Source organism: Eleutherodactylus coqui, chromosome 12 (genome assembly GCF_035609145.1).
Source record: "Eleutherodactylus coqui strain aEleCoq1 chromosome 12, aEleCoq1.hap1, whole genome shotgun sequence".
Lineage (NCBI taxonomy): Eukaryota > Metazoa > Chordata > Amphibia > Anura > Eleutherodactylidae > Eleutherodactylus > Eleutherodactylus coqui.
In genome coordinates, this window is record NC_089848.1 from 58037472 (window position 1) to 58062365 (window position 24894).

Consider the following 24894-nt stretch of genomic DNA (forward strand, 5'->3'; position numbering starts at 1 on the left):
CTTAGCCTCCTGTGTTGTTGATCCAGAGGAAGGCAAAAAACCCCAAGAGCAGAAGCCAATTAGCCCTTTTGGGGGAAAATTCCTTCCCGACTCCCTAATGGCAATCAGACTGTTCCCTGGATCAACCCCTAATAGTTCCTACCTGCCTGTATACCCGGATTAACAGTTAACCTAAGATTTATATCCTGTAATATCCTTCCGATCCAGAAAGATATCAAGTCCCCTTTTAAACTCCTCTATGGATTTTGCCATCACCACTTCCTCAGGCAGAGAGTTCCACAGTCTAACTGCTCTTACAGTAAAGAACCCTTTTCTATGTTGGTGATGAAACCTGCTTTCTTCTAGACGTAGCGGATGCCCTCTCGTTACCGTCGCAGTCCTGAGTATAAACAGATCATGGGAGAGATCCTTGTATCGTCCCCTCATGTATTTATACATAGTTATTTGGTCGCCCCTTAGCCATCTTTTTTCCAGAGTAAATAATCCCAATTGTGATGCCTCTCTGGGTATTCCAGTCCCGTCATTCCGTGTATTAGTTTAGTTGCCCTTTGTTCTCTAATAAAATACGGAATATACCTGTGTTTTTGAATTTGGAAAAAAAATCACATTGTATTTTCCCAATTCCGAAGGTGAATGCATGTATGACACTTGTGGGGTTCAGTACCTCCAACAAGGTTAAGAACCACTGGATGTATTTCCTTCCACAATAAGCTAGCGGTGAACATAAGCTGATGCCCAATTTCTTTTTTCCTGCGGTGGATGAATGGGGCTGATCCTCTGTGGGCGAACTGTGGGGCAAGTGTGCGCTTCTCCATATCTCTCTTTTCTTTAAAGGGAACCTGTCGTCATCCCCATAGTGGTGCCCGCTTAGTATGAAACGCAGCTTCCTGGACTCCCCAGTTTCCTCACTTTTTGAGCCTATAATGTAGTTTAGAGGTGATAACAGATTCCCTTTTAAATTGGGTAAATATCTTTATATTAAGATATTGATGATGGCATTACGCTTTTATAAGGCTGGATTCATATAAAATACACCTAGAAATACTGTACACAACTGATACCACGTGTGTTACATGCAGGATTAGCTGTAGGTTACTCATTGCATTGCTCCTGCATCACCACTGTGGAGCAACTAGGACTTCTGCTTCCTCTTCATTTACTAGTTTGTAAGTATTTGTCAGCTATTACTTTACAGGCCATATAATTATAGCGTTCCTTGCATGGCAGAGGTAAAGTTCTTTGGCCCTTGCATGCTGGGGTTTTATCCTAAAAGGGTTTTCTGGGACTAAAGAAAAAAAAAAAAAAGAGGCCGGGGGTTTCAGACAGAAAGGAATAACTACCTAAGGTAACACTAGCCCACTTGCGTATACTGGGAGGATAGCTGCGTATTGAATCAATTAAAAATTCACAAGAGTGGCCTTTTAATTAGCAAGTCAGGAGCAGCTGATATTTTGAATGGAATGCAGCAAATTTGAAGCAAACGTAAGTCTACACCAAGTATGTTTTAGGGCTTATTTAGAAGACCGTATATAGGCTCCGTTTTCACTCTGAGCCAATATGCGGTGTCCTTGTCTGCAGGGGGATGAGGATGGAAGAGCCAGGAGCAGGAACTGAGCTCCCGCACCTTGCCACTATTTGTAATAGGAGGGGCAGGATGGAGGCGGAGCTAAGCGGCAGTACTTAGCTCCACCCCCTTGCCCCTTGGACACCGTATATCGGCTCAGCGTGAAAACCGAGCCGATATATGGTCGTCTGAAATAGCCCTTATACTGTTTTAGGCTGCTGTTAAACAAAGTAGCAAGAAAAATAACTCCTGAAATTCCAATCATTCCAGATAAATAGAGGGACCTGTATATTAGAAACTTAAATATAACAGTGTAAAAAGGTCAGATCTAGAATTTATTGGGATCATAAAACGGGTTTCTGGGCTTAACCACTGATGACCCGCCCTTAGGATAAGTTATCAATAGTTGCTGATCGGCGGAGTATGAACGTGACGTCACAGGCCTCAGCAGAGACACCGCTCATGTGACGTCACGTCTATCATAAGGGAAGGTCATCAATAGTTAATCCCAGAAAACCGTTATATAGTGGCTGAATCGGTGTGACTGCAGGGGGCGGTTGGTTGCGGCTAGCAAGGATTGCAGTCAGTAGGACAGGAAGCATGTTATCAGGCGGAGTACAGAGGGGTTTGGTTTAGGAGATATTGTATGCCTCCCTGAAGAGGTGCGTTTTTAGAGCATGCCTGAAGTTTTTTAAGTGGGAACCTTGTGTATTCCTGAATTATTTTTCTATCTTAGTGTGTGTGTGTGTGTGTGTGTGTGTGTGTGTATATATATTTATATATATATTTTTTTTTTTCAGGGTGGATTTCTTTATTCCTGGGGTACCTAAAGTCGGAGGCTTTTCCATTTGTTCAAGTCCTGGACTTCTAGAAAGAGAAGGCGCCCTGGAGCTTGCTGTGAAATACAACCTACATCCTCCTGCTCACTGGATTCATACACAGGTAAAGCCTAGTACATCACTAACCAGAATGCGCACTAACTGCTGCTGACCGGTTAGGAGTTTCTTAGTATTCTATAGCAACTGAGGCTGCAGCGGATTTGTAGTTGTCTGTAATCTGCACAAGGATTCAGGACCTGTGATGACGTCACTGACGTGATAAGGGGCGGAGCATTTAACTCACTGGCAGCGAAGGACCTTTGATGACATCACTGTCCTGTGATTAGAGGCAGATCATGTAAATCATTCACTCGGGATGAGCATGACTGACGTTATCACAGGTCTTTCATCTCCAGTGCTGTGCTGCTTCTGATCCCTGTTGTATGGGATGAACAATGTATGTAGCAGTGCTGTGTGTGTGATGTGCATGTAGCAGTACTGCGTAGCGCATTGCATCACCAGAAACACTGATACTGTAATTTCCTAATAATTACTAGTATACATTCTATATGGTCTTAGAATGTTTTATTGGTGAACTTCTTTAAATTTTACATGCAGTTTCACTGTACAGACGGCTTTATAACACTCTATACTTCATTGACAGACTGCCAGCTGTTGTAAACGGCATTTGTAGTCTGTTGACAAGTCTTAGGTTAACCACGAGTAATATTATATCCTCTGTCCTGCTTGATTAGGGTAATGGGGATATTCTCCAATCCTGGCCAACAAAGATGGCCGCACTTATTCTGACTACCTGATAAACTGATGACGCATACTAATGCACAATGTGCAAGGCACTATTCTCTACTTCGATTGCCAGTGCTGCCTATATAAGCAGCACTCGCCAGTCAGAGCTGCATCTAGCGTCTTAGTCTACTGAAACCCACTAATGTGTGCATCGGGTAGTCAGGGTCACTTTAATGGGAAATTGCTGTCTGAAGTGTCCCTTCAGTCTCCTCCCTTATTGAAGCTCATTATCTGTGAGATAATTACCTGCTAGTCGTCTTTTTCTCATTGGTGGGTTAGTCGTGTGAAGTTTTATATAGTGCTTTTCTCCACACTGCAAGGAAACTCATCTCAACTAGTACTGACTTGTTGGTGAACTTTGGTTACTGTGTAGAACCTCATCTGAGCACTCAGCGCTGCAGTTTAAAGCATGAGGTAGGGGTTAGAGATGAGCGAGTATACTCGCTAAGGCTAACTACTCGAGCAATTAGTGCCTTAGCCGAGTATCCTCCTGCTCGTCTGTAAAGATTCGTCTGCCTGAACGGGTGACAGGTGAGTTGCGGGGGGGAGAGAGGGAGAGAGAGATATCCACTCCGTTCCTCCCCGCCTCCCGCCGCCCCCCGAGTCTTTAGAGACGAGCGGGAGGATACTCGGCTAAGGCACTACTCGCTCGAGTAGTTAGCATTAGCGAGTATACTTGCTCATCTCTAGTAGGGATCCAACACCCTGAGTCCATAGATGAGATAGAAGGACTACTTTTGGCTTCCTTGGAAACATAAACTACCATGCAGGTAAAGTGCAATCACCAGTAGTGCAATACCAGGGTAGTAAAGTGCAATACCAGGGTAGCCTTAAAAGAAGTAGAACTGAAAAGCTTCTAACGATGAAGAATAGAAAAAAAACTTCTACTTCTCATCATTTCTTAGTGTGTGTAATAGATTATATAATACTAGCTTACCCATCGCGCGTTGCTGCGAAGACAGACATACATACATACGTTCGTTTTTATATATCTAGATAACAACCAATCACAGTGCAGCTTTCAAGTTACCTCAGTGGTATAATATATAACAACCAATCACAGCGCAGCTTTAATGTTATCTCAGCAGTATAATATATAGCAACCAATCACAGCACAGCTTTCATTTTAACTCAGCATTCTCAATATCCAGCAATTGTCTTGCGAAACGTTCGGCGGTGCATCATTTTCTGGTTGAACACGCATCCCGTTGCTCGTAATGCCTTTTGCTTTCGTGCTTGAGATGGAAATCAAACGATCTTTGTCTGGGGGGCATAACTGTCGACGACGCTCACACGCACGCCACCTATCGTAGGATAGTTGTACTGTGCCAGTAACCTTCCCAGGAGTGTACTCAGCAACCTCTCAAAGTCTCATGGCAATTGGATGAATGGTGTAGTAATGCATAAAGAACAGACAGACAGTCATTCATATATATATATATATATATATATATATATATATATATATATATATATATATATATATATATATATATGACATCAGGAAGTGAGAGAATTAGATTCCATACGTAAAATTTTGACACTAATTCTTTTGCATTTAGAATTGAGTAATCGAGTTGGGACCCATTAGCTTTTCCTATTTATGACATAATCAATGCCCGTGCCAAATTACATCGGGAAGTGAGAGAATTAGATTCCGTACATAAAATTTGGACACTAATTGTTTGGTGCTTAGAATTGAATAATCGAGTTGGGACCAATTAACGTTTCCTATTTATGACATAATCATTGCTCGTGCTAAATTTCAAGTTTCCATGACATCGGGAAGTGAGAGAATTAGTGGCAATGATGGAAATCGAACGATCTACGTGGGGGGGGGGGGGCATAACTGTCGACGACGCTCACACACGCGCCATTTATCATAGCATAAATGTACTATGCCTATAATCTTCCCAGGAGTGTACTCAACAACTTCCCAAAGTTTCATGGCGATCGGGTGAATGGTGTAGTAGCGCATAAAGGACAGACAGACAGACATACATTCAATTTTATATATATATAGATTAAATGAATAGATTACAAACACTTCAGCTTTACACTTGCACTTGAACACACTTATAGAGGGCAGGTGCATAATTCATCATCGTCAGATGTAATATGTATCACTTGGGTGCTATGAAGGTATTCTTCTGGCTTGGAATGTCCTACATGTTCCTCCGCTCTATGATGGGGTTATATTGAACTGCGTCCTGAAATGGATCGCTGTGGCTGCTTTTTAATTTGGCATATAGATAGAGATGAACGAGCATACTCGCTAAGGGCAATTACTCGAGCGAGCATTGTCCTTAGCAAGTGCTTGCCCGCTCGGAAGAAAGGATTCGGGTGCCTGCGCGGGTGAGCGGTGAGTTGTAGGAGTGAGCGGGGAAGGGGGGGGGGGGGGGGGAGTGGGAGAGAGAGATCTCCCCTCCGTTCCCCCTCGCTCTCCCCCGACGCTCCCCGCCTGCCACCGGCACCCGAATCTTATCTTCCGAGCGGGCAGGCACTCGCTAAGGACAATGCTCGCTCGAGTAATTGCCCTTAGCGAGTATGCTCGCTCATCTCTACATATAGACCATTTTATAATGATGATACCATGAATGTGACACTGATCTGTCCGATCCGCTCGGGGCTGTTCGGTTCTGTCATAGGACAGATCCGACTTTACGTTTTTCTCTTCCTATTACAAAACAGAAAGCAAAGCCAGCGCAAATGTTAGCAACCTCCACGATATTTACCTCCAGTGTTAGATTGTAGTAGTAGTAGTAGTTGGTGAACATATCCGCTGTAGGTTTGTTCTGTACTATCGCAGGAAATGTTTTTTCCCCCCCCTGTACCGGAGGCCTCTGCATTCTTTTGTGTACTGTTCGGTGCTCACACATACAAAGGTCAGTAAGGTCCAGCGGTAAACATAAGGGTCAAGCCCCTCATGAGTTTTCAGGCCAAGTGTAGTGCTTCAATATCTAGACGTTTTCTATTGGACATGTTTTTCCTAAATTTAACCCTTTCGTAAAAATTATTATTTTCAGCTACTGTCTGTTGAATAATATGAACAACTTTTTATGTTAAAACTTGCCAGTGGTTGGGTATGTAATATTTAGTATAAGCCACGGGCAGATATGATTTGGAGAAGATCCGCAAATCAAGCCGCCAAAGGGGAAGCATGGGCGGGCGTCCGCATATGAATTAAAGCATGCGGATTTGTTTTGCGGACCTTTTGGTTTGGAAAACAAATCGCAGCATGCTCTATTGCAGTGTGGTTCCTGCATGGACGGCTTCCACTGAAGTCAATAGAAGCAGTCTGAGCCACGGATTCCGCAGGAAAGCAGGAGGTTTTTTTTTTTTTGTTTGTTTTTTTAAAACTCCACTACGCATGTGCGGTGACCGTCAGAAAAGTGGAAAAAGAAAAAGTGGAGTTCACGAAACACTGTGTTTTTTTTTTTTTTTACAATTAAATTGCTTTTAACTTAATTTTTTTTTTCCAAGCAAATATTTTTTATTAAAATTTTGCATAAACAATAAAAGAATAAACAAACACTAATAAATAAATCACTTAATCTACCGCCCCATTCCAATACAAATAAGGTACGTAACACTACATGTACATAAAATAGTTAAAATATACTGCTTTGTTTTTTGCGCTATAAGCTGCACCTGATAAGACACACCTAGGTTTTAGAGGAGGAAAATGGGAAAACATATATTTTGAACTCGCCCTGACCAGGGAGTGAAGGAGGTATTGCAAGAGGATTAAAGAGCAGTAGTACCGCCTAGAAATTAAGATCTCGTATAGTAAAGACCCCAGTATGTCCATGCATTACATGGGCAGATCATTGATTGCAATTGGAACTGTATAATGCAGACAGTCATGAGGGTTCCCAAAAGTGAACACCCCAGCTTATGTTAGAGAACATAAGTTAGACAATCGATAGCAAATGTCTAGGCACATAGGTTACCAGTCCTCTGGATTAGAATGAGGGTGCTGAAATTTTGGACCTGGCCGCCAGATGTGTGATAACGCTCGCATGTCCTTATCACACAGCTGTCGGCTGGGTCCGCTCAATAGCAGGGGTGGAGAGCCTCCCGTACGTACCGCTGATTGGTGAGCACCGTCAGGAACTGCTGCTGCTCACCAGACGCCAGGAGCAGCGGCGCGAGACGGAGGCACGAGCGGGGGGCTGAAGGGGACAGCGGAGCAGCCGTTACTGGAGCCGAAGCAGGTGCGGGGGCAGCAAGAAGCGGAGCAGCCGTTACCGGAGCTGAAGCATGTGCGGGTGCAGCAAGGAGCGGAGCAGCCGTTACTGGAGCCGAAGCAGGTGCCGGGGCAGCAAGGAGAGACCGGCAGCAGCGGAGGGCACCAGTACGGAGCAGCTGAGACAGGAGGCAGAGTGAGCGGCCGCCAGGACAGCGGGTGACGTCACCAGGAGGAGCGGCGAAGTGGAGGAGCTGATAAGTATCTTCTGTGTGTGTTTGTGAGCTAAGTGTGTGTCTTCTGTGTACCTGGTTAATTGTGCCTTCTGTGTGTGTGTGTGTCTGGGGGTCTAAGTGTTTGTGAGGGGGGTTTAAAAAAAAAAAAAAATAATAATTTGTGACCGGTAGCGCGTAAGTGTCAGCGAGCGGGTAAGCGTTTGTGCGAGAGCAGAAGCGTATGAGCAGTTGCAGCAGCGTGTGAGTGGTTGCACAGAGGCAGCGGCGTGTGAGTGGTTGCACAGAGGCAGCGGCGTGTGAGTGGTTGCACAGAGGCAGCGGCGTGTGAGTGGTTGCACAGAGGCAGCGGCGTGGGAGCGGTTGCAGCGGCGTGTGAGCGGTTGCAGCGGCGGCGGGCGAGGGGTTGCAGCAGCGGCGGGCGAGGGGTTGCAGCAGCGGCGGGCAAGGGGTTGCAGCAGCGTGTGAGCGGAGTGTGAACAAGTCTATCTTCACTACTTCCACAAGTAAATTGTAGATCCCCATTAGGATGAGCTCCATGTCTGGCAATGTCATCCAGTGTGCTACTTGTGCAATGTATGCGGTCCTTGATCAGCCGATCGAGGGTGCATACTGTTGCGCAAGATGCGTGCACGTCGCACATTTAGAAGCCCAAATTCTGGATCTAAATGGGCAACTGGCAACACTGAGAGCCATTGACATCATGGAAAGGAGTTTGGTGCTCACTGAGCAGACACTCGCTGGGATAGAGGCGGGGGCGGATGGTAGTACGGAAGTGCAGGGGGAGCAGGCAGTCAGCTGGGTGTCAGATAGAGGGAATAGATCCAGGGAGGCTGGTCCTGAACTGGCACAACCCAACATGTCTGCAACGTTGGCAGATGAGGGGAATGCCATTACAGAGCCAGCACCGCTGCAGCACGACATGCCCTCTGAACGCCAGGGGGATAACTGCTCCAGTGAGACGGGGACGGGGAGAGCAGGGAAGCCTAGACAGGTTCTAGTGGTGGGGGACTCAATTATTAGGGGGACAGAGAGGGCAATCTGCCATAAAGACCGGGATCGTCGAACGGTGTGTTGTCTTCCTGGCGCTCGAGTTCGACACATCGCTGATCGGATTGACAGATTACTGGGAGGGGCTGGTGAGGATCCAGCGGTCATGGTGCACGTTGGCACCAATGAACAAGTTAGAGGTCAATGGAGGGCCCTCAAAAATGATTTCAGGGACTTAGGGTCCAAGCTCAGGGCGAGGACCTCCAGGGTAGTTTTCTCGGAAATACTACCTGTACCTAAAGCCACACTAGAAAGGCAGCAGGATCTTAGGGAGGTAAACAAGTGGCTCCGGAGTTGGTGTAAGAAGGAGGGATTTGGGTTCCTGGAGAACTGGGCTGACTTTGCTGTCGGCTACAGGCTCTACCGTAGGGACGGGCTGCATCTTAATGGGGAGGGTGCAGCTGTGCTGGGGGATAAGATGGCTAGAAGGCTGGAGGAGTGTTTTAAACTAGGGACTGGGGGGGAGGGTAAAATGAGAAATAGTGGGGTAGCCAGTGTAACTAGCGATCCGGGTCCAAGCAAAGGGAATGGGGGTCGAGCAGGGGGTGGGGTTAGTACAGTTAGAACTGATAGATCAGCCATAAGTACGAATAGCAACAAAACAAATTTAAAAAACAAAAAAAATGATCTAAATTGTATGACCACGAATGCAAGAAGTCTGATTGGTAAAGTGGGTGAGCTTGAAGCGAGAATGACTGATGAAAACTATGATATAGTCGGAATTACGGAAACATGGCTTGATAATAAGTGCGATTGGGCGGCGAATTTGCAGGGGTACAATCTTTTCAGAAGAGACCGAAGGAACCAGAAAGGGGGAGGGGTATGTCTGTACGTCAAATCGAACTTGAAGCCGAGGCTACGGGAGGATATAGGGGTAGTAGACGAACAGGTGGAATCTCTGTGGGTAGAAATGCAGGGAGGAAAAAATAACAAAATCCTGATAGGGGTCTTCTATAGACCACCAAAAGCAACAGAAGAAACTGATAACTTACTATTAAGGCAGATAGAAGAGGTGGCAAAGCGAAACGAAGTAATTATCATGGGGGACTTTAATTATCCAGATATAACATGGGAGAAGGAAACCTGCAAATCTCATAGGGGTGATAAATTCTTGAGAGTAATTAAAGATAATTACCTGAACCAACTTGTGCAGGAACCAACAAGAGGGAGGGCCATTCTGGACCTAGTGCTAACTAACAAACCGGACCGAATAAAGGGGGTGCAGGTTGAGGGGCACTTGGGGAATAGTGACCACAATATAATCAACTTCCAGCTATCAATCAATAGGAAGCCTTATCAGGGAGTGACAAAGAAACTAAACTTTAGTAAAGCAAAATTTGATGAGCTTAGAACTACTATCGGTAACATTAATTGGGACAACATCCTCAAAAATATCAGTACGGAGGACAAATGGGAAAAGTTCAAAAGGATCCTAATCGCCTCATGTGAGCAGTTCATTCCCTTTAAAAATAAAAGAAACTCAACTAAAAGGAAACCAATGTGGCTCGACACGACGGTAACAGGGGCAATAAACGAAAAAAAGAAAGCGTTCAAACTACTAAAGCAACAAGGCAGCGAAGAAGCGCTAAAATCATACAGGGGAAAAAAACAAAATATGCAAAGATACGATCAAAATTGCCAAGGAGGAGGCGGAAAGACTGATCGCCAAAGAGAGCAAAAACAACCCGAAGCTATTTTTCGACTACATTAACAGCAAAAGGATTTGCAGGGAGAGCGATGGTCCTTTAAAAAACAATGCAGGAGAAATCATTGATGATGATGACGAAGGGAAAGCAAATCTACTAAACAGTTTCTTCTCAAGTGTATTCACAAAAGAAAAGGAAATGCCACACGAGATGCAGGGGAATAAAACGAACCCCTCACAAAACATCTCATACCTAACGCAGGAGGAGGTGCGGAAGCGTCTAAAGAAAACTAAAATTGATAAATCGCCGGGCCCAGATGGATTACACCCAAGGATACTAAGGGAACTAAGTGACGAGATAGCTAGGCCGCTATACCTAATATTTCTAGACACTATCAAGACCGGTGTAGTACCATTGGATTGGCGCATTGCCAACGTGGTTCCAATTTACAAAAAAGGGAGCAAAAGTGAGCCTGGAAACTACAGGCCAGTAAGTCTCACTTCAGTAACAGGAAAAATCTTCGAGGGGATTCTGAGAGACGCCATTGATGAGTACCTCAAGGAGATTAAGGGAATAACTCCTCACCAGCATGGATTCATGAAGGGTCGCTTATGTCAGACAAATCTGATCAGTTTCTACGATGAAGTAAGCTCTAAGCTGGACCAGGGAGAATCTATTGATCTCGTATATCTGGACTTCTCTAAAGCCTTTGACACCGTGCCACATAATAGGCTAATATACAAAATGAGGCAGCTCGGACTGGGCGAAAACGTGTGTAAATGGGTAAAAAATTGGCTCAATGATCGAAAGCAGAGGGTGGTAATAAATGGTTCGTACTCTGATTGGACCACAGTCGCTAGCGGGGTGCCACAGGGTTCAGTATTAGGCCCCACTCTGTTCAACATATTCATCAATGACCTGATAGAGGGGCTGCACAGCAAAATATCAATATTTGCAGATGACACAAAATTATACAATATAATTAATGCAACGGAGGACAATGTGCGGCTACAAACGGACCTGGACAAGCTGGGGGCTTGGGCAGAAAAATGGCAAATGAAGTTCAATGTTGAAAAATGTAAGACTATGCACATGGGCAGGAGAAACGGATGTCACCAATATTCACTTAATGGGGTACTACTAGGGAAAAGTGAGGTGGAAAAGGATCTGGGGGTATTAGTGGATAATAGACTAAACTGGAGTAACCAATGCCAGTCAGCTGCTGCAAAGGCAAATAAAGTCTTGGGGTGCATTAAAAGAGGTATAGGGGCGAAGGACGAGAACATCATCCTTCCATTATATAAGGCACTTGTCAGGCCTCACATGGAATACTGCGTACAATTCTGGTCACCGGTGCTCAGGAAAGATGTCACAGTGCTTGAGGGGGTTCAAAGAAGGGCAACCAAACTAATACATGGAATGACGGGACTGGAATACCCAGAGAGGCTATCCAAATTGGGATTATTTACTCTTGAAAAAAGGTTAAGAGGCGACCAAATAACCATGTATAAGTACATGAGGGGACAACACATGGATCTCTCCCGCGATCTGTTTACACCAAGGACCACGACGGTAACAAGAGGACATCCGCTACGATTAGAGGAAAGCAGGTTTCATCACCAACATAGAAGGGGATTCTTTACTGTAAGAGCAGTTAGACTGTGGAACTCTCTACCGGAGGAAGTGGTGATGGCAAAATCCATAGAGGAGTTTAAAAGGGGACTTGATGTCTTTCTGGAGAAGAAGGATATTACAGGATATAAATATTAGGTTAAGTGTCAATCCTGGTATATAGACAGGTAGGAACTATTAGGGTTGATCCAGGGAACAGTCTGATTGCCATTAGGGAGTCGGGAAGGAATTTTTTCCCCAAGAGGGCTAATTGGCTTCTGGCCTTCGGGTTTTTTGCCTTCCTCTGGATCAACACAGGAGGATAGACAGACTGGACTAGATGGACATTGTCTTCATTCAGCCTTACATACTATGTTACTATGCTCCACCAGTCAGCAGTAATATACGGGCAGCTCTCCTCTCCAGCTGTGGAGCGGGCCCGGACGGCAGCTGTGTGAGAAGGACATGCAACCCCTATCACAAAGCTGTCAGACGGGTTTGACTCTCGGCACGTTCGCTCTATAAGACACAGTGACTTTTCCATGCCATTTTGGGGGGAAAAAGTCTTATAGTGCAAAAAATACGGTGCATTCTTCGTTATTAGTACCAATGGACAAAATATAAACAATTCTGAAGAACACAAATAGTAAGCATTATTAATAGGGATGAGCGAGCGTACTCGGAAAAGCACTACTCGCTCGAGTAATTTGCTTTATCCGAGTATCGCTGTGCTCGTCCCTGAAGATTCGGGTGCCGGCACGGAGCGGGGAGTTGCGGGGAGGAACGGAGGGGAGATCTTTCTCTCCCTCTCTCCCACCCGCTCTCCCCTGCTCCCCGCTGCGACTCACCTGTCAGCCACAGCGGCACCCGAATCTTCAGGGACGAGCACAGCGATACTCGGATAAAGCAAATTACTCGAGCGAGTAGTGCTTTTTTTTCCGAGTACGCTCGCTCATCTCTAATTATTAACCATTTCTACTTCTGGCACTACTGGGGGTTAATGTTACAGGCATGATACACTGAAAAACTGAGGTATTGCAGTGTATTATACCAGTTATGAGGACATCTCATGTTTAAGTTCCCTTGAGGGACTTTTAATATTAAAAAAAAAACAACAAAAATATAATAAAGTTCAAAACAAAATACCTTCCAATGTCTCCTGGTAAAATCTGATTATTACTATGTCAGTTAAGCTACAAACTAAGTTAAAATATTGCATTATTTATCCCACATAGTAAACCTGGTGGGTTTAAAGAAGAAAAAAACAGAAGGCGGTGGGGAAAAAACTGAAAAGTTTTAATTTCTGTTTTAATTTCGCTATGAGAACCTTATACCATATATACCATATACCTGCTTCTGTATCCCATTGTGCTAGCCATTTAACACAATCCTACATATTGTAGCTGGTCTATATATATTCCATGAATGCTACAATTCTCACCTTGGTGTCTTTTTGTGCCGAGATTTTTTATATATTTTCTAGTAGATGAAAGTCTCTCTTTTATGTGATATTTGGCTCCTTCCACAAGATATTCTGTAATGCATATTAATAAACATCCTTGTTGTGTGGTGGAGCCGGCCAACCACACAGAAGCAAAGCTCAGAATAGCATGGAACCGGCGTGGCCATGCCAATCTGCTTTGCCAAGTGTTTACTGCTGCCATGCCAGTTTTTCCTATAACAGGGTACAGATTGTGTATCCCTGGAATTTATCTTGTATTTCACATCAGAAGCGGCGATCGGTGGGGTGGGGGGACCAAAAAATAATTGTTACTCCTTGTATAGAATTCTGTCAACTGCATATGCCACTTTTATTTCTCTTCGCCTCTTAAAGGGTTTATTATTTGTGCATTTGTTGAATACCCAATTGGGGATTTTATTGATGGCCTTTATTGATCTGTGTAAATCACGTTGGGCACGCTTTGCCCTTTTATGTTGTGGTGTGTGCATACAAAAATATGCAAATTTTCACTTTTTATAGTATTTTATGGCGTTGCGTTATGTCGTTGTGTTCCTAATATTTTTTACTTATTCTCATTCTTGTGGGTTTTCTTCTGTTTCGCAGTGCGCTCTCGGCTCTGAAGTCGCTCTACGCGTGGGGGGAGAGTTTTTCTTTGATCCTCAAGCCTCTGACTCTCCTGTGGATCTGGTCTTAATAGCTGGTGGAGTAGGAATCAATCCCTTGTTTTCAATACTCTTACATGTTGCTGACCTTCACAATGCCCTGGAGACAACGGGCAAAGGCTTCCGAATGGGGAGTGTAAAACTCTATTATTGTGCCAAGAACACCAGCGAGTTACTGTTCAAGGTAATTTCTATTGATAAACTTCCTAGCGCATTTTGTGGTCGATTGAAAGGGGAAAATAAAAAGCCGTAAAAGCTTCAAGAAATGTACAGTGACTAAGTGTAATGACAATAAGGGCTCATTCGCACGGCCGAATGCGTAAACGCTACGTGTATTACGCAGGGTTTAGCGCTGTGTAGGGCAGCGGATGTGCACTGTGCATAACCATATATCTCGTCATGTGACCTAGTTTTTTTTTTTTTTTTAATGTCCTGCTCTGTCTTTTAGCAGCGATGCAATATATGTGCTGCGGTTATTACCCCCTATAGAGAACAATGGGCTCTATCGTGCAGAATATGCGGTAAAATGGATCATGCTACGTTTTTTTTTTTTTAAATACGTTTATTATATGCAATAAATAAAAAAGGCTAGTGTGATCGGGTCAATGAAAATCAATGTGTTTTCATTTACCCAATTCACCACGTAATACGGTGTGAAAATACGTTCCTGTGAATGAGCCCTATTGTGTAAAAGTTGGATGCTATGTCATAGATTGGTGTCTAGGGCTGTACTGACCCGGTGTTATTGACTGCGCTGCCCTTCTGCCCTGTGGTTCCATCTGAATACTCTTCGAAGCATGGTTTTTGCTTGTTTGGGTCATTTTTAAAGCACCCAATAATGTAGTAAACGGCACCGTTTCGTCCTCCTAAACTAATGAAACAAATGGAAAACATGTCAAATAGTGACCAAAGTTGACTGACTAAAGTCAGTGCTTTTGCCCAGATGGAACCCCGGAACGGAAAGGCACAACGTAACCAATATTGTTGCGTGAATGCAGTCTTAAAGGAGATGTCCCGCGCCGAAACGTTTTTTTTTTTTTTTAAACCCCCCCCCCGTTCGGCGCGAGACAACCCCGATGCAGGGGTTAAAAAAACCACCCGCACAGCGCTTACCTGAATCCCGGCGGTCCGGTGACTTCAATACTTACCGCTGAAGATGGCCGCCGGGATCCTCTATCTTCGTGGACCGCAGCTCTTCTGTGCGGTCCACTGCCGATTCCAGCCTCCTGATTGGCTGGAATCGGCACGTGACGGGGCGGAGCTACACGGAGCTACACGGAGCCCCATAGAGAACAGCAGAAGACCCGGACTGCGCAAGCGCGGCTAATTTGGCCATCGGAGGCCAAAAATTAGTCGGCACCATGGAGACCAGGACGCTAGCAACGGAGCAGGTAAGTAAAAAACTTTTTATAACTTCTGTATGGCTCATAATTAATGCACAATGTATATTACAAAGTGCATTATTATGGCCATACAGAAGTGTATAACCCCACTTGCTGCCTCGGGACATCTCCTTTAAAGGGGTTTTGTCACAGTAAGTTTTTTTTTAACCTATTCCTCACCAGTCAGTTCCCGTAACAGGTTTTCTCCTTGCCGATGTTTTCCTGGTTCCTAAATTCCCACAGGTCACGTGACCGTGCCGAACGCTGGTGCTGCTTCCGCTGAGATAGCATACATTCGTGGCCTTGTACTTCCGGCCAGGGCAATGTATGTTACGTCACTAGTGGCCAAGAGTTCATTTGCACCATTTTTCTCCTTTCTCTGATATGTATTAAAATACATGTCTAACTGCTCGATCCGTTCTTCTACTCATTCCAACAGTCTTTGTCGAATGATCATCCAAGCTTAGTTCTGAACAAATCACATTTGGTCCGCTGGATGCGGGACCCAAAGGTGTCCATAGCCTTTATTAATATTAGTAATCATAATAATTTATGTAACAACATTATTTTCCGCATCTGCTTTACTATTGGAAAGAAAGCACAAAAGTGAAATGACAAGTGAAAAATGAGACAAAAGGAGAGCAAGGTACCCATCTATAAGAGCTTAGAATCCAAATGGAATAGTAGGGGTGAAAAATAAGTACATGTGCAAATTTATTGCAGCGGCTCGCATTTGTAGGAGGTGTAGAAATAAAGCTGCCTGAACCTTTCACCTAGTTAGTAATTGAGTTTGCATAGATATAAAGTGCAGAGTGAGGCCTCCCTCACACAGGCTTTTCTGTACAGCATTTGGTGCTGCCTTTTCAGCACTGCACTAAACTCTGTACAGCGCTAAACGCAAGCGCTAGCTACACTACCTGTTAGAGCAGCTCTTGCTGATGAAGGGCCTTGAATACCCCGCCTCCAAAAAGCGATTGCTATGGTTGGTTCAGGAGTGCCGCCTCAGCCAATCAAAGCCGGCGCTCAATGCACCAATCACAGCCATTCAATGAGGTAATTTAATGAATGGCTGTGATTGGTTCATCGAGAGCCGACTCTGATCGACTCAGGTGGCGTTCCTCAACCAATCAGAGCAATCACTTGCTGGAGGCTGGGTATTCAAGCCTGTACAGCTTCGATGTTGGAAGGTTCTCTTGCTGTATATTGCCAGCCTCTCTGCTGTCGGAGCCTATCCAACGTGTCACCTCGCGCAGTACTGGCTTTAGCCAGGAGATAGCGCCGTTGTATAACGACAGAAAAATAGTAAGCCCCCTAGGAAAACCAGGATACAAATTGGATTGGAAAGGGTTAAAAAAAATATTCTGTAAAGTAAGAATGTTTTTAAAACTAGAAGTGTTTTATTTTTGACAGTTAACAAAATGTAAAGTGAATAAACAAAAGAGAAATCTAAATCGAATCAATATCGGGTGTGACCGCTTTTTGCCTTCTAAGCAGCATCAATTCTTCTAGGTACACTTGCACACAGTTTTTGAAGACACTTGGCAGGGAGGTTGTTCGAAAGATCTTAGAAAACTAAGCACAGATCTTCTGTGGATGTAGCTTGCTCAAATCCTTCTCTCTCTTCATGTAATCCCAGACAGACCCAATGGTGTTGAGATCAGGGCTCTGCGGGGGCCATACATATCATCAGCCTTGCATAGTACTGTACACTTTAGTTAGATTATGTTCTCTTAAATAAGGCCTCTTAAAACCTGTCATTGATAGTCCCTGATAAAGCAGAACAATCCCGTATATTAGTATTGGGTCTTTTCTTTCTTATCTTTGCTTTTATAACAGAAAGATGACATTTTCCCGTGACTTTTTGCAGTATTTGCTTCCAGGCTGGTAGCCCACGGATTATTAATTAGGAGTACTGGCACAGGTTGGTTCTCTGTTGTATATGTTGTTCAGTACTGAATATTACAGATTTATATCTTCTCTTTTTATTTGATCTGCTTGACAAATGTTTCATATCATATAATCAAAGTATAAACTGACAGAGGGTAGATACTGGAAAGACGCTGCTTGATAGATGCTTGCAAGCGAAGCACCAGAAACCGCTTATTATACAGAGAATGGAAACAGAAGGCTGGATGGGTTTTCTATAGAATATGCCAATTGGTACAGCTTGGTAAATAACAATGAGTGATAGTGTATGCAGTTTGTAGTGGGCAACGAAGGTTTCATCTCTAATTCACATAATTCATATTTGGCATACGCCTGCAATTGTGAATATCTAGTTTGGACATGATGGATCTACCTAAATTACTTTCACAGATCACCCACCTAGTCAGATGAGATGCAGAGTCTGAATTAATGCGACTTGGGATAGCTTCACGCTGCGTTAAAGCTCTCCAGTAGAGATGAGCGAACGTACTCGTCCGAGCTTGATACTCGTTCGAGTATTAGCGTGTTCGAGATGCTCGTTACTAGAGGCGAGTACCACGCGATGTTCGAGTTACTTTCACTTTCATCTCTGAAACGTTAGCGCGCTTTTCTGGCCAATTGAAAGACAGGGAAGGCATTACAACTTCCCCCTGTGACGTTCAAGCCCTATACCACCCGCCTGCAGTGAGTGGCTGGCGAGATCAGGTGTCACCCGAGTATATAAATCGGCCCCTCCAGCGGCTCGCCACAGATGCATTCTTTTTTTTTTTTAATCAGGTTTATTGGATTTTTGGTTTTTAATCATTGTACAGGTAATTGAAAAATACGCGAATAATGAGTTATATTAACATAGGAAAGAAAAGACGTAATTAAGCATACAATTTGCGTATTCTTGTGCGTCAATACAAACTAAAAGGCTCTTAGTTTATGTACTAAAAGTTCTTCCTCTTCCTCCATGGCCGAGATATTGGTGGATGAAGGGGAGGGGGTCTCCAAGGAGAAACAGGGCTTAGCCCAAACTTAGGTCCTTTACTCTCCAGAAAAACCTTGACAGGACGGGTGATATCGTAGTATGAATGTTAATTGGGAGGGGGTGGGGGGCGGTAGGGGAGGGAAGAGGGTGAGGATGGGGAGGGCGGGGGGGGGGGTCGCCGGGTAGCAGGATATTAGCGCTGAGTCTCCACTAGGATATCGCTAGCTGTCACTCTCTCTCTTACCACGGGTCCGGGGGTCCTCTACGTCAGTGCAACTTCCCTCTTGCGTCCGGCTTGCAGCGTCCGAGGTCCGATGCGCTCCCCATATCTCAAGAGATGTCGATGAGTGCTTTTTGGCCTGCCACTCCCAGGGCTGTGCCCCCTCTCAGGCCTGTTGCCCCGAAGAGGTTTAGGGCTGCTGGTTACCTCTTCTCAGCTCCCTCCAGGGGTGCCATGTGAGAATGAAGTCCTCCTGTGTGTTCCTAGACCAGCTTGTTAGCTCCTCTAAGTCACAAATTAAATCTACCTTGTCTCTCCATTGATTTAAGGAGGGGGGGGATTGCTGCAACCAGTGGAGCGGGATTAATGCTTTTGCAGCGTCTAGCAGGTGGGCCAACAGTTTGTGTTTGTAGGGGTGGAAGTTTGAAGAGGGTCTCCACAGGAAGATCATGTCCGGAGTGATTTTGAAGTTAGGGGAAAGTGTTCTCAGGTCGCTTTCCACACCTCCCCAGAAGGGTACTATTTTTGGGCACTCCCACCAAATGTGGAGGTAAGATCCAACTTCGCTGTTGCATCTCCAACATGTATTATTGGGTGCTAAATTGTAGTCTTTTAACCACTGGGGAGTTTTGTACCACCTAGTTAGAAGCTTATAGTGGCTCTCCTGCATAAGGACACAAGGGGATAGGCCGTAGGCTGTTTTCAGAATGAGTTGGGCTTCTTTTGTAGAGAGGGAAATCTTTAGTTCTTTTTCCCAGGAGCTTATGAAGCTGGGTTTAGATATTCGGGGTGGGGCTATGTAGTTCTTGCGTATATAAGAGATTTTTTGTTTTGCTCCATTCACTTCTGTTGTTTTTTCAAAGACAGTTTTTGGTCTAATTGATCTGAATTTAGCTAGAAACTCGATTGTTATTTTTTTAATATGTGACGCCTGGAGGAAGGAGAGTTTGATATTTGGTGTTAGCAATGAAATGATGTCCTCGATGGGTTTATGAGCCAGCAGCTGAATGTCCTTGATTCTGACTCCTTTAAATTGCTTCCAAATGCTTATTGAGCCGGCGTCAGGTTCCTTTCCAAGAAGTCTGCCCAGACTTCTGATTGGTGTTAAGGGAGAAGGATCTGGAGCTAGCTCGCCTTTGAATTTGTCCCATGTTTCACAGGGTCCCCTTATGAGCGGGTCAAAGTTTTTTGCCCTATACTGGGACTTCTTGGGAAACCACAGGTCCTCCACTAAGGGCTCCCCATAAGAGGCAGACGCTATTTCCTGCAGCAAGGGATCCCTGGTAGGGTGTGTTAACTCCAACCAGTAATTGATCTGTACGGAGTGGTAGTAGTCTTGGAAGTTCAGTAAGTCTATGCCTCCTTCCGTTCTCCTCCTAGTCAGCAGATTATATGCTAGTCTGGATTTTTTTGTTTCCAGACGAAGTTCGTGCATAAAGAACGCAGAGTTTTGAAGAACGAGATCGGGAGGTGTAATGGGATCATCCGCATTTTGTAGAGCGCCACCGGAAGGATGTACGTTTTTAATATATTCTTTCTCCCGAACCACGAGAGGGAAGGGAAGGTCGCAGTCTCTCAATAAGCTTTTGAGTTGGCCAATTAGGGGCTGGAAGTTGCGGGAGTAAAGGTCTCTTGTTCTCTTGGTCAGTTTGACCCCCAGGTAATCTACTTCTGATTCCGACCATTTAAAGAGTGAGCTGGATCTCAGCGGGGGGCACTGTGATTCCGGGATTGAGATGTTTAAGATTATGGATTTGGCAAAATTCACTTTGAAGTTTGACAAAGAGCCATAGTCACGCAGTAACGAAGTTAGTCTGGGTATGCTCCTCTCTGGTTTGGTGACCACAAACATCACATCGTCTGCAAATGCAGCCGCGTGCAGTGTGCTCGAGTTTATACGTAGGCCTTCTATATTTGGGTCCTGTCTAACCCACTGCAAAAGGGGTTCCATCGTGAGGATAAAGAGCGTAGGGGACAGCGGGCATCCCTGACGTGTCCCGTTCCGAATCTCGAACGTGGGAGATAGTGTTTCGTTAATTTTTAGTCTGGCGTGTGGTGCCGCGTATAGGGATAGAATGGCCGAAATAAATGTTGGGGGAAATTTAAAACGTAATAGTACTCTTTCCATGAAGGTCCAGCTCACTCTATCAAAGGCCTTCTCTGCGTCTGTGCTGACGAAGGCCATTGGTATTTTCCGGCTACAGGCGTAATTGGTGGCATGGAGCAGTCTTAGGCAATTTTCTTTACCCTCCCTGCCCTTCACGAAGCCAGTTTGTTCTGGGTCTATCAGATTTGGGATGAACTCCCCTATTCTTCTGGCCAGTAATTTGGCCCAGATCTTGACGTCTAGGTTGATGAGCGATATTGGCCTGAAGCTACTACATTGTTCGGGGTCTTTGCCCTCTTTCTGGATAAGAGTGATATGCGCCTCTTGCGCCTGTCTGGTTAGGTGCGCCCCGTTTAACAGGGCATTAAAGGTCTCTGTTAGCCGGGGCACCAGTTGCGATTTGAAAATTTTGTAGTAATTTAAAGATAGGCCATCGGGGCCTGGGCTTTTCCCTTGCGGGATGGAGTCAATGACTTCCTCTACTTCCCTGCTCGTGATCGGGGACAAGAGTGTGCTAGCATCTGTCTCACTGAGATTTTGTAGTTCCAGGGACCTCAGGAATGCGTCTATCCTTTCCGGGGAGCTCTGGCTAGAGGAAAGGGGCTCTGATTCCTCCAGATTGTACAACTGGGAGTAGTATTGGGTAAATTCTTTTGCTATGTCGCTGGTGGTGGATACTTTGGCTCCCTTTCTTGTTTTTATTGAGAGGATTGCGTTACGAGTTTTAGTTTTCTTCAGCATTGCTGTTGTTATTTTACTCCCTCGGTTCCCGTGGGCGTAGAAGGCCTGCTTAAGGTACATGTGTTTTTTGTTGAATTTTTCAGTTAGGTGCGAGCGGAGCTGGTATCTCAAAGAGGTTAATTCTTCAAGTTTGCTTTTAGACTGGGAGAGCTTTGCGACGCCTTCTAACTTTGCGATCTGTGTTAACAGATTGTCTATTTCTTTTTGTTTTTGTCGCTTAACCCTTGTGCCCAGCGCTATAAGCAAGCCTCTTACATAGGCCTTATGGGCCTCCCACACCGTCGGGACCGCGACACTTCCTTCCATGTTATTCTTAAAGTATTCTTCAATCGAGTCTCCTAGCTTGGTTTTTTTCCTCTATTGGGGCTAGAAGTGAGTCGTTCAATCTCCATCTCCACTCCCCCGGGGTCACCTGTTGTATATGAACATCAATATATACCGGGGCATGGTCAGAAACCGTGACCGAGCCAATGTGTGCTTTTTTCAGGTGAGGTACCAGGCTGGCGGAGACAAAGAGGTAATCTAACCTCTGGTAGGTGGAGTATATTGTTGAGAAGTGGGAGAAATCCTTGTCCGCTGGATGAAGGTATCTCCAAGTGTCTAGAACTCCCAGGTCTTGTAGTGACCGATGTAGCTTTTTGAGTTTAGACTGGGGGGTCTGCGAGCGCCCTGTTGAGGAGTCTAGTAGTGGATTTAAGGTGACATTTAGGTCCCCTCCTAGTATTATATGTCCTTCCGCAAATTGTTTAATGATCCCCAGCTGTTTGATCAGCCAGGGTACTTGCTCCGTATTGGGTGCGTATAGGTTTGCGATGGTTATTTTAGTATTTTCTATTGTGCCTTTGATGACTATGACCCTTCCCTCATCATCTGTGTATTTGGTGTCTAACTTGAAGGGGATTGATTTATGCAGGAGAATGGCTACCCCTTTGGATGCCGAGCTTGGGTGGTTATTGTGAAAATGTTGCTGGAGGCCCAGCCCCGGGAGCGGGAAGTGTCTGTCTTTTTTAAAATGTGTCTCCTGTAGTAGGAGAATCTTAGGTTTATTTTTTTTTTAAGAGGTGAGCTATGTTGTGTCTCTTACCTGGAGAGTTCAGACCCCGGACGTTGAAGGATGCAAAGCGCACCGACGCCATATTTCTGCAGAATATTCGCGTGTAAGTTTCGCCTGCTGAAAAATCGAGAGAACAGAGAAAGTGAGAGCACTACAGCGCCAAGACCAGTCCTCGGTTTCCAGATGCTGGTGCGTATAGGTTGAGGGTAAAGGGGGAGGTAAGTGGCGAAGGATGTTAGGTAGGTAAGATAAGGGGGGAGATGTGTTAGGGTACCGTATATGTACCAAGTGAGTCCCCGAGGGATCTCGGGGGTCTCAGTATTGAAACCAGGGGTTAATGCAGCGGAATCTTAGGCGATTCTTTGTGTCGCTCCAGTAGCAGTGTAGTGAGATATTTGTTAGTAACAATCACGGGTGGGGCCTGCTCGGGTATAGAGCCGGCTCCATCGCGTTAAAGAGAGTAGCAGGGGGGGTGGAGAGTGTTAAGAAAAGAGATTAAACGATAGAATGTCTCCATAGTTTGAATCAACATGTGTCAAACCGTAAAGTAACCGAACTTCAGGTATTATGGGTGGTAGTCCTCTGTGGATCCGAGGTCGTTTAGACTTTTCACCCGGAGGGACGGATAAGTCCTCTTCCTCATGTGTCTTCGTGGGGTGTGCCGTCCTTACTTTTCTTTTTCTTGGCCCTCGGGGATTTGGAGTTCCCCGTAGGGAGGTCCGTTCACGGGTGGACCAGCATGGGGAAGGACGGGAGGTCCGGTAGAGGCAGCCAGTTTGGTACTTCAATTGGTTCTATTTCTAGAATCTGCCAACTTCTCTGGAGGTCGTCTGGCGTGCGGATGTTAACTCTACGTCCTCTGAGGTTAATTCCTAGACCGAAGGGGAACAACCACGAGTATTTAATGTCTCTTGCCCTTAGTGCTTCGAGTAAAGGCCTCAGCATACGGCGTTTAGCCAAAGTAGTTGGTGCTAGGTCTTGGTAGAAGTGTATTGTTGCCCCCTCGTAGAGCAAGTCTTTGGTATTTCTTGACGCTTCCAAGATTGCTTGCGCATCAGGGAAGGTCAGGAGCTTGCAGATTGTGTCTCTAGGCAGGTCCGTTCCGGCTGGTGGGGGTCTCAAGGACCTATGGATCCTCTCAATTGAAATTCGTGAGGCTCTCTCATGGCCGAGGAGTAATGCAAATATTTCCATGGCAACCTTTGGAAGTGCTTCTACGGCCCATGATTCAGGCAGACCTTTTATTCTTATATTATTTCGCTTGTTTCGATTTTCCAGGTCTTCTTGCATAGTAAGGGCCTGATTTAGGTAGTGGTGTTGTTCTGTTACTACCTGCGCCAGTTCTGAAGAGTGTGTAGATATGCTTGCTGTGGAAGTCTCTAGGACCTCTACCCTTCTTCCCATCGACTTTAAGTCTTCTTTAATGTCTGAGAGGTCAGACATAATGGGTCTTAAAGCACTTGTAATAAGGTCCCTCATGAAGCTTCGTGAGAGTTGTTCGTTTTCCTCACCATCCGAAGAGGCCTCCTCTTCTCTCTGTGTTGAGGGATGTTGGTACTGGGAGGTTCAACGCTTTTTTGCTAGTCGGGTGAGGTGATCTTGAAGTTCTTTCCTTCAGAAATCTTTGCATGTCGGTTTGACTTTTGGTTGGACGAGGAGTTCCTGATGTGTCGCTACTCCTGTCTCTGTTGTTTTTCCCCATACTGCTATGAGTTTGGCTTATAAGGTGTTCTTGAGTAATACGATGGAGCCCGCTTCCCCGATGCGTTCCCACTAGGCGGCCATTATTTACGCGGGCCTTTCGCCGCTGTTTGGGAAGAAGCTGTTTGCAGTTTGGAACTTTGTTTGCTGATGATGGTGGGAAGCCTAGACGTCTTGTGGTAAATGCTTAGCAGGGGTGAAGGGGCGCTCTGCGGGAGGTTTTGTTCGTCCTGGCTCCAGTGATAAGGGAGTTGGGAAAGGACGGGTTTTTCTTGTGGGAGCTGAGCGGGTTGTTTATTCAGCTCTCGGGGGCGCTCTCTCCAGAGAAGCCGGGGAGCAGCTGTGTGTTTTTATTGCTCCGGCTTTCTTGACGGGGGTTGTGTTGGTCTTGTTGACCCTCAAAGAGGTTAGCGACCGGTAACTGACTATGGCACTCTGTTCACAGAGTTCCGCAAAAAATTCAGGCACGGCCTGTAAAGTAGCTGTCTTGCTGAGCGAGTGAGGGACTGGCCTTCAAAGTTTGGGAGGGGAGGGAGGTTGTCCGGTATGCCCGGAGTGGACAGCTGGTGGCCAGAAGTCCTCTGAGTAAGGTGGTTCTACGCTTGTGGGGTCACGTGCACACCGTCCCTTTAACTGCGCTTTATTAGTGCGGTTTGTGGAACGCTTTTGCAGGTATATACAGTCACTCCCTGAGTGGAGCCCGGGTTGACTTGATGAGGGGTTGCTGGTTCCCCTGTGCAGGCTGGCT

At 45.4% G+C, this 24894-nt stretch overlaps 1 protein-coding gene across 1 annotated transcript in view; it reads left to right on the top strand.

Annotated features, from left to right (window-relative positions):
• OXNAD1 (oxidoreductase NAD binding domain containing 1) overlaps nucleotides 1-24894 on the top strand; it is an 87721-nt gene that overhangs the window by 32157 nt on the left and 30670 nt on the right. The window contains exons 6-7 of the mRNA XM_066584816.1: nucleotides 2365-2506; nucleotides 13984-14226. Coding sequence (XP_066440913.1) covers nucleotides 2365-2506; nucleotides 13984-14226 — 385 coding nt within the window. The remainder of the gene's footprint in view (nucleotides 1-2364; nucleotides 2507-13983; nucleotides 14227-24894) is intronic.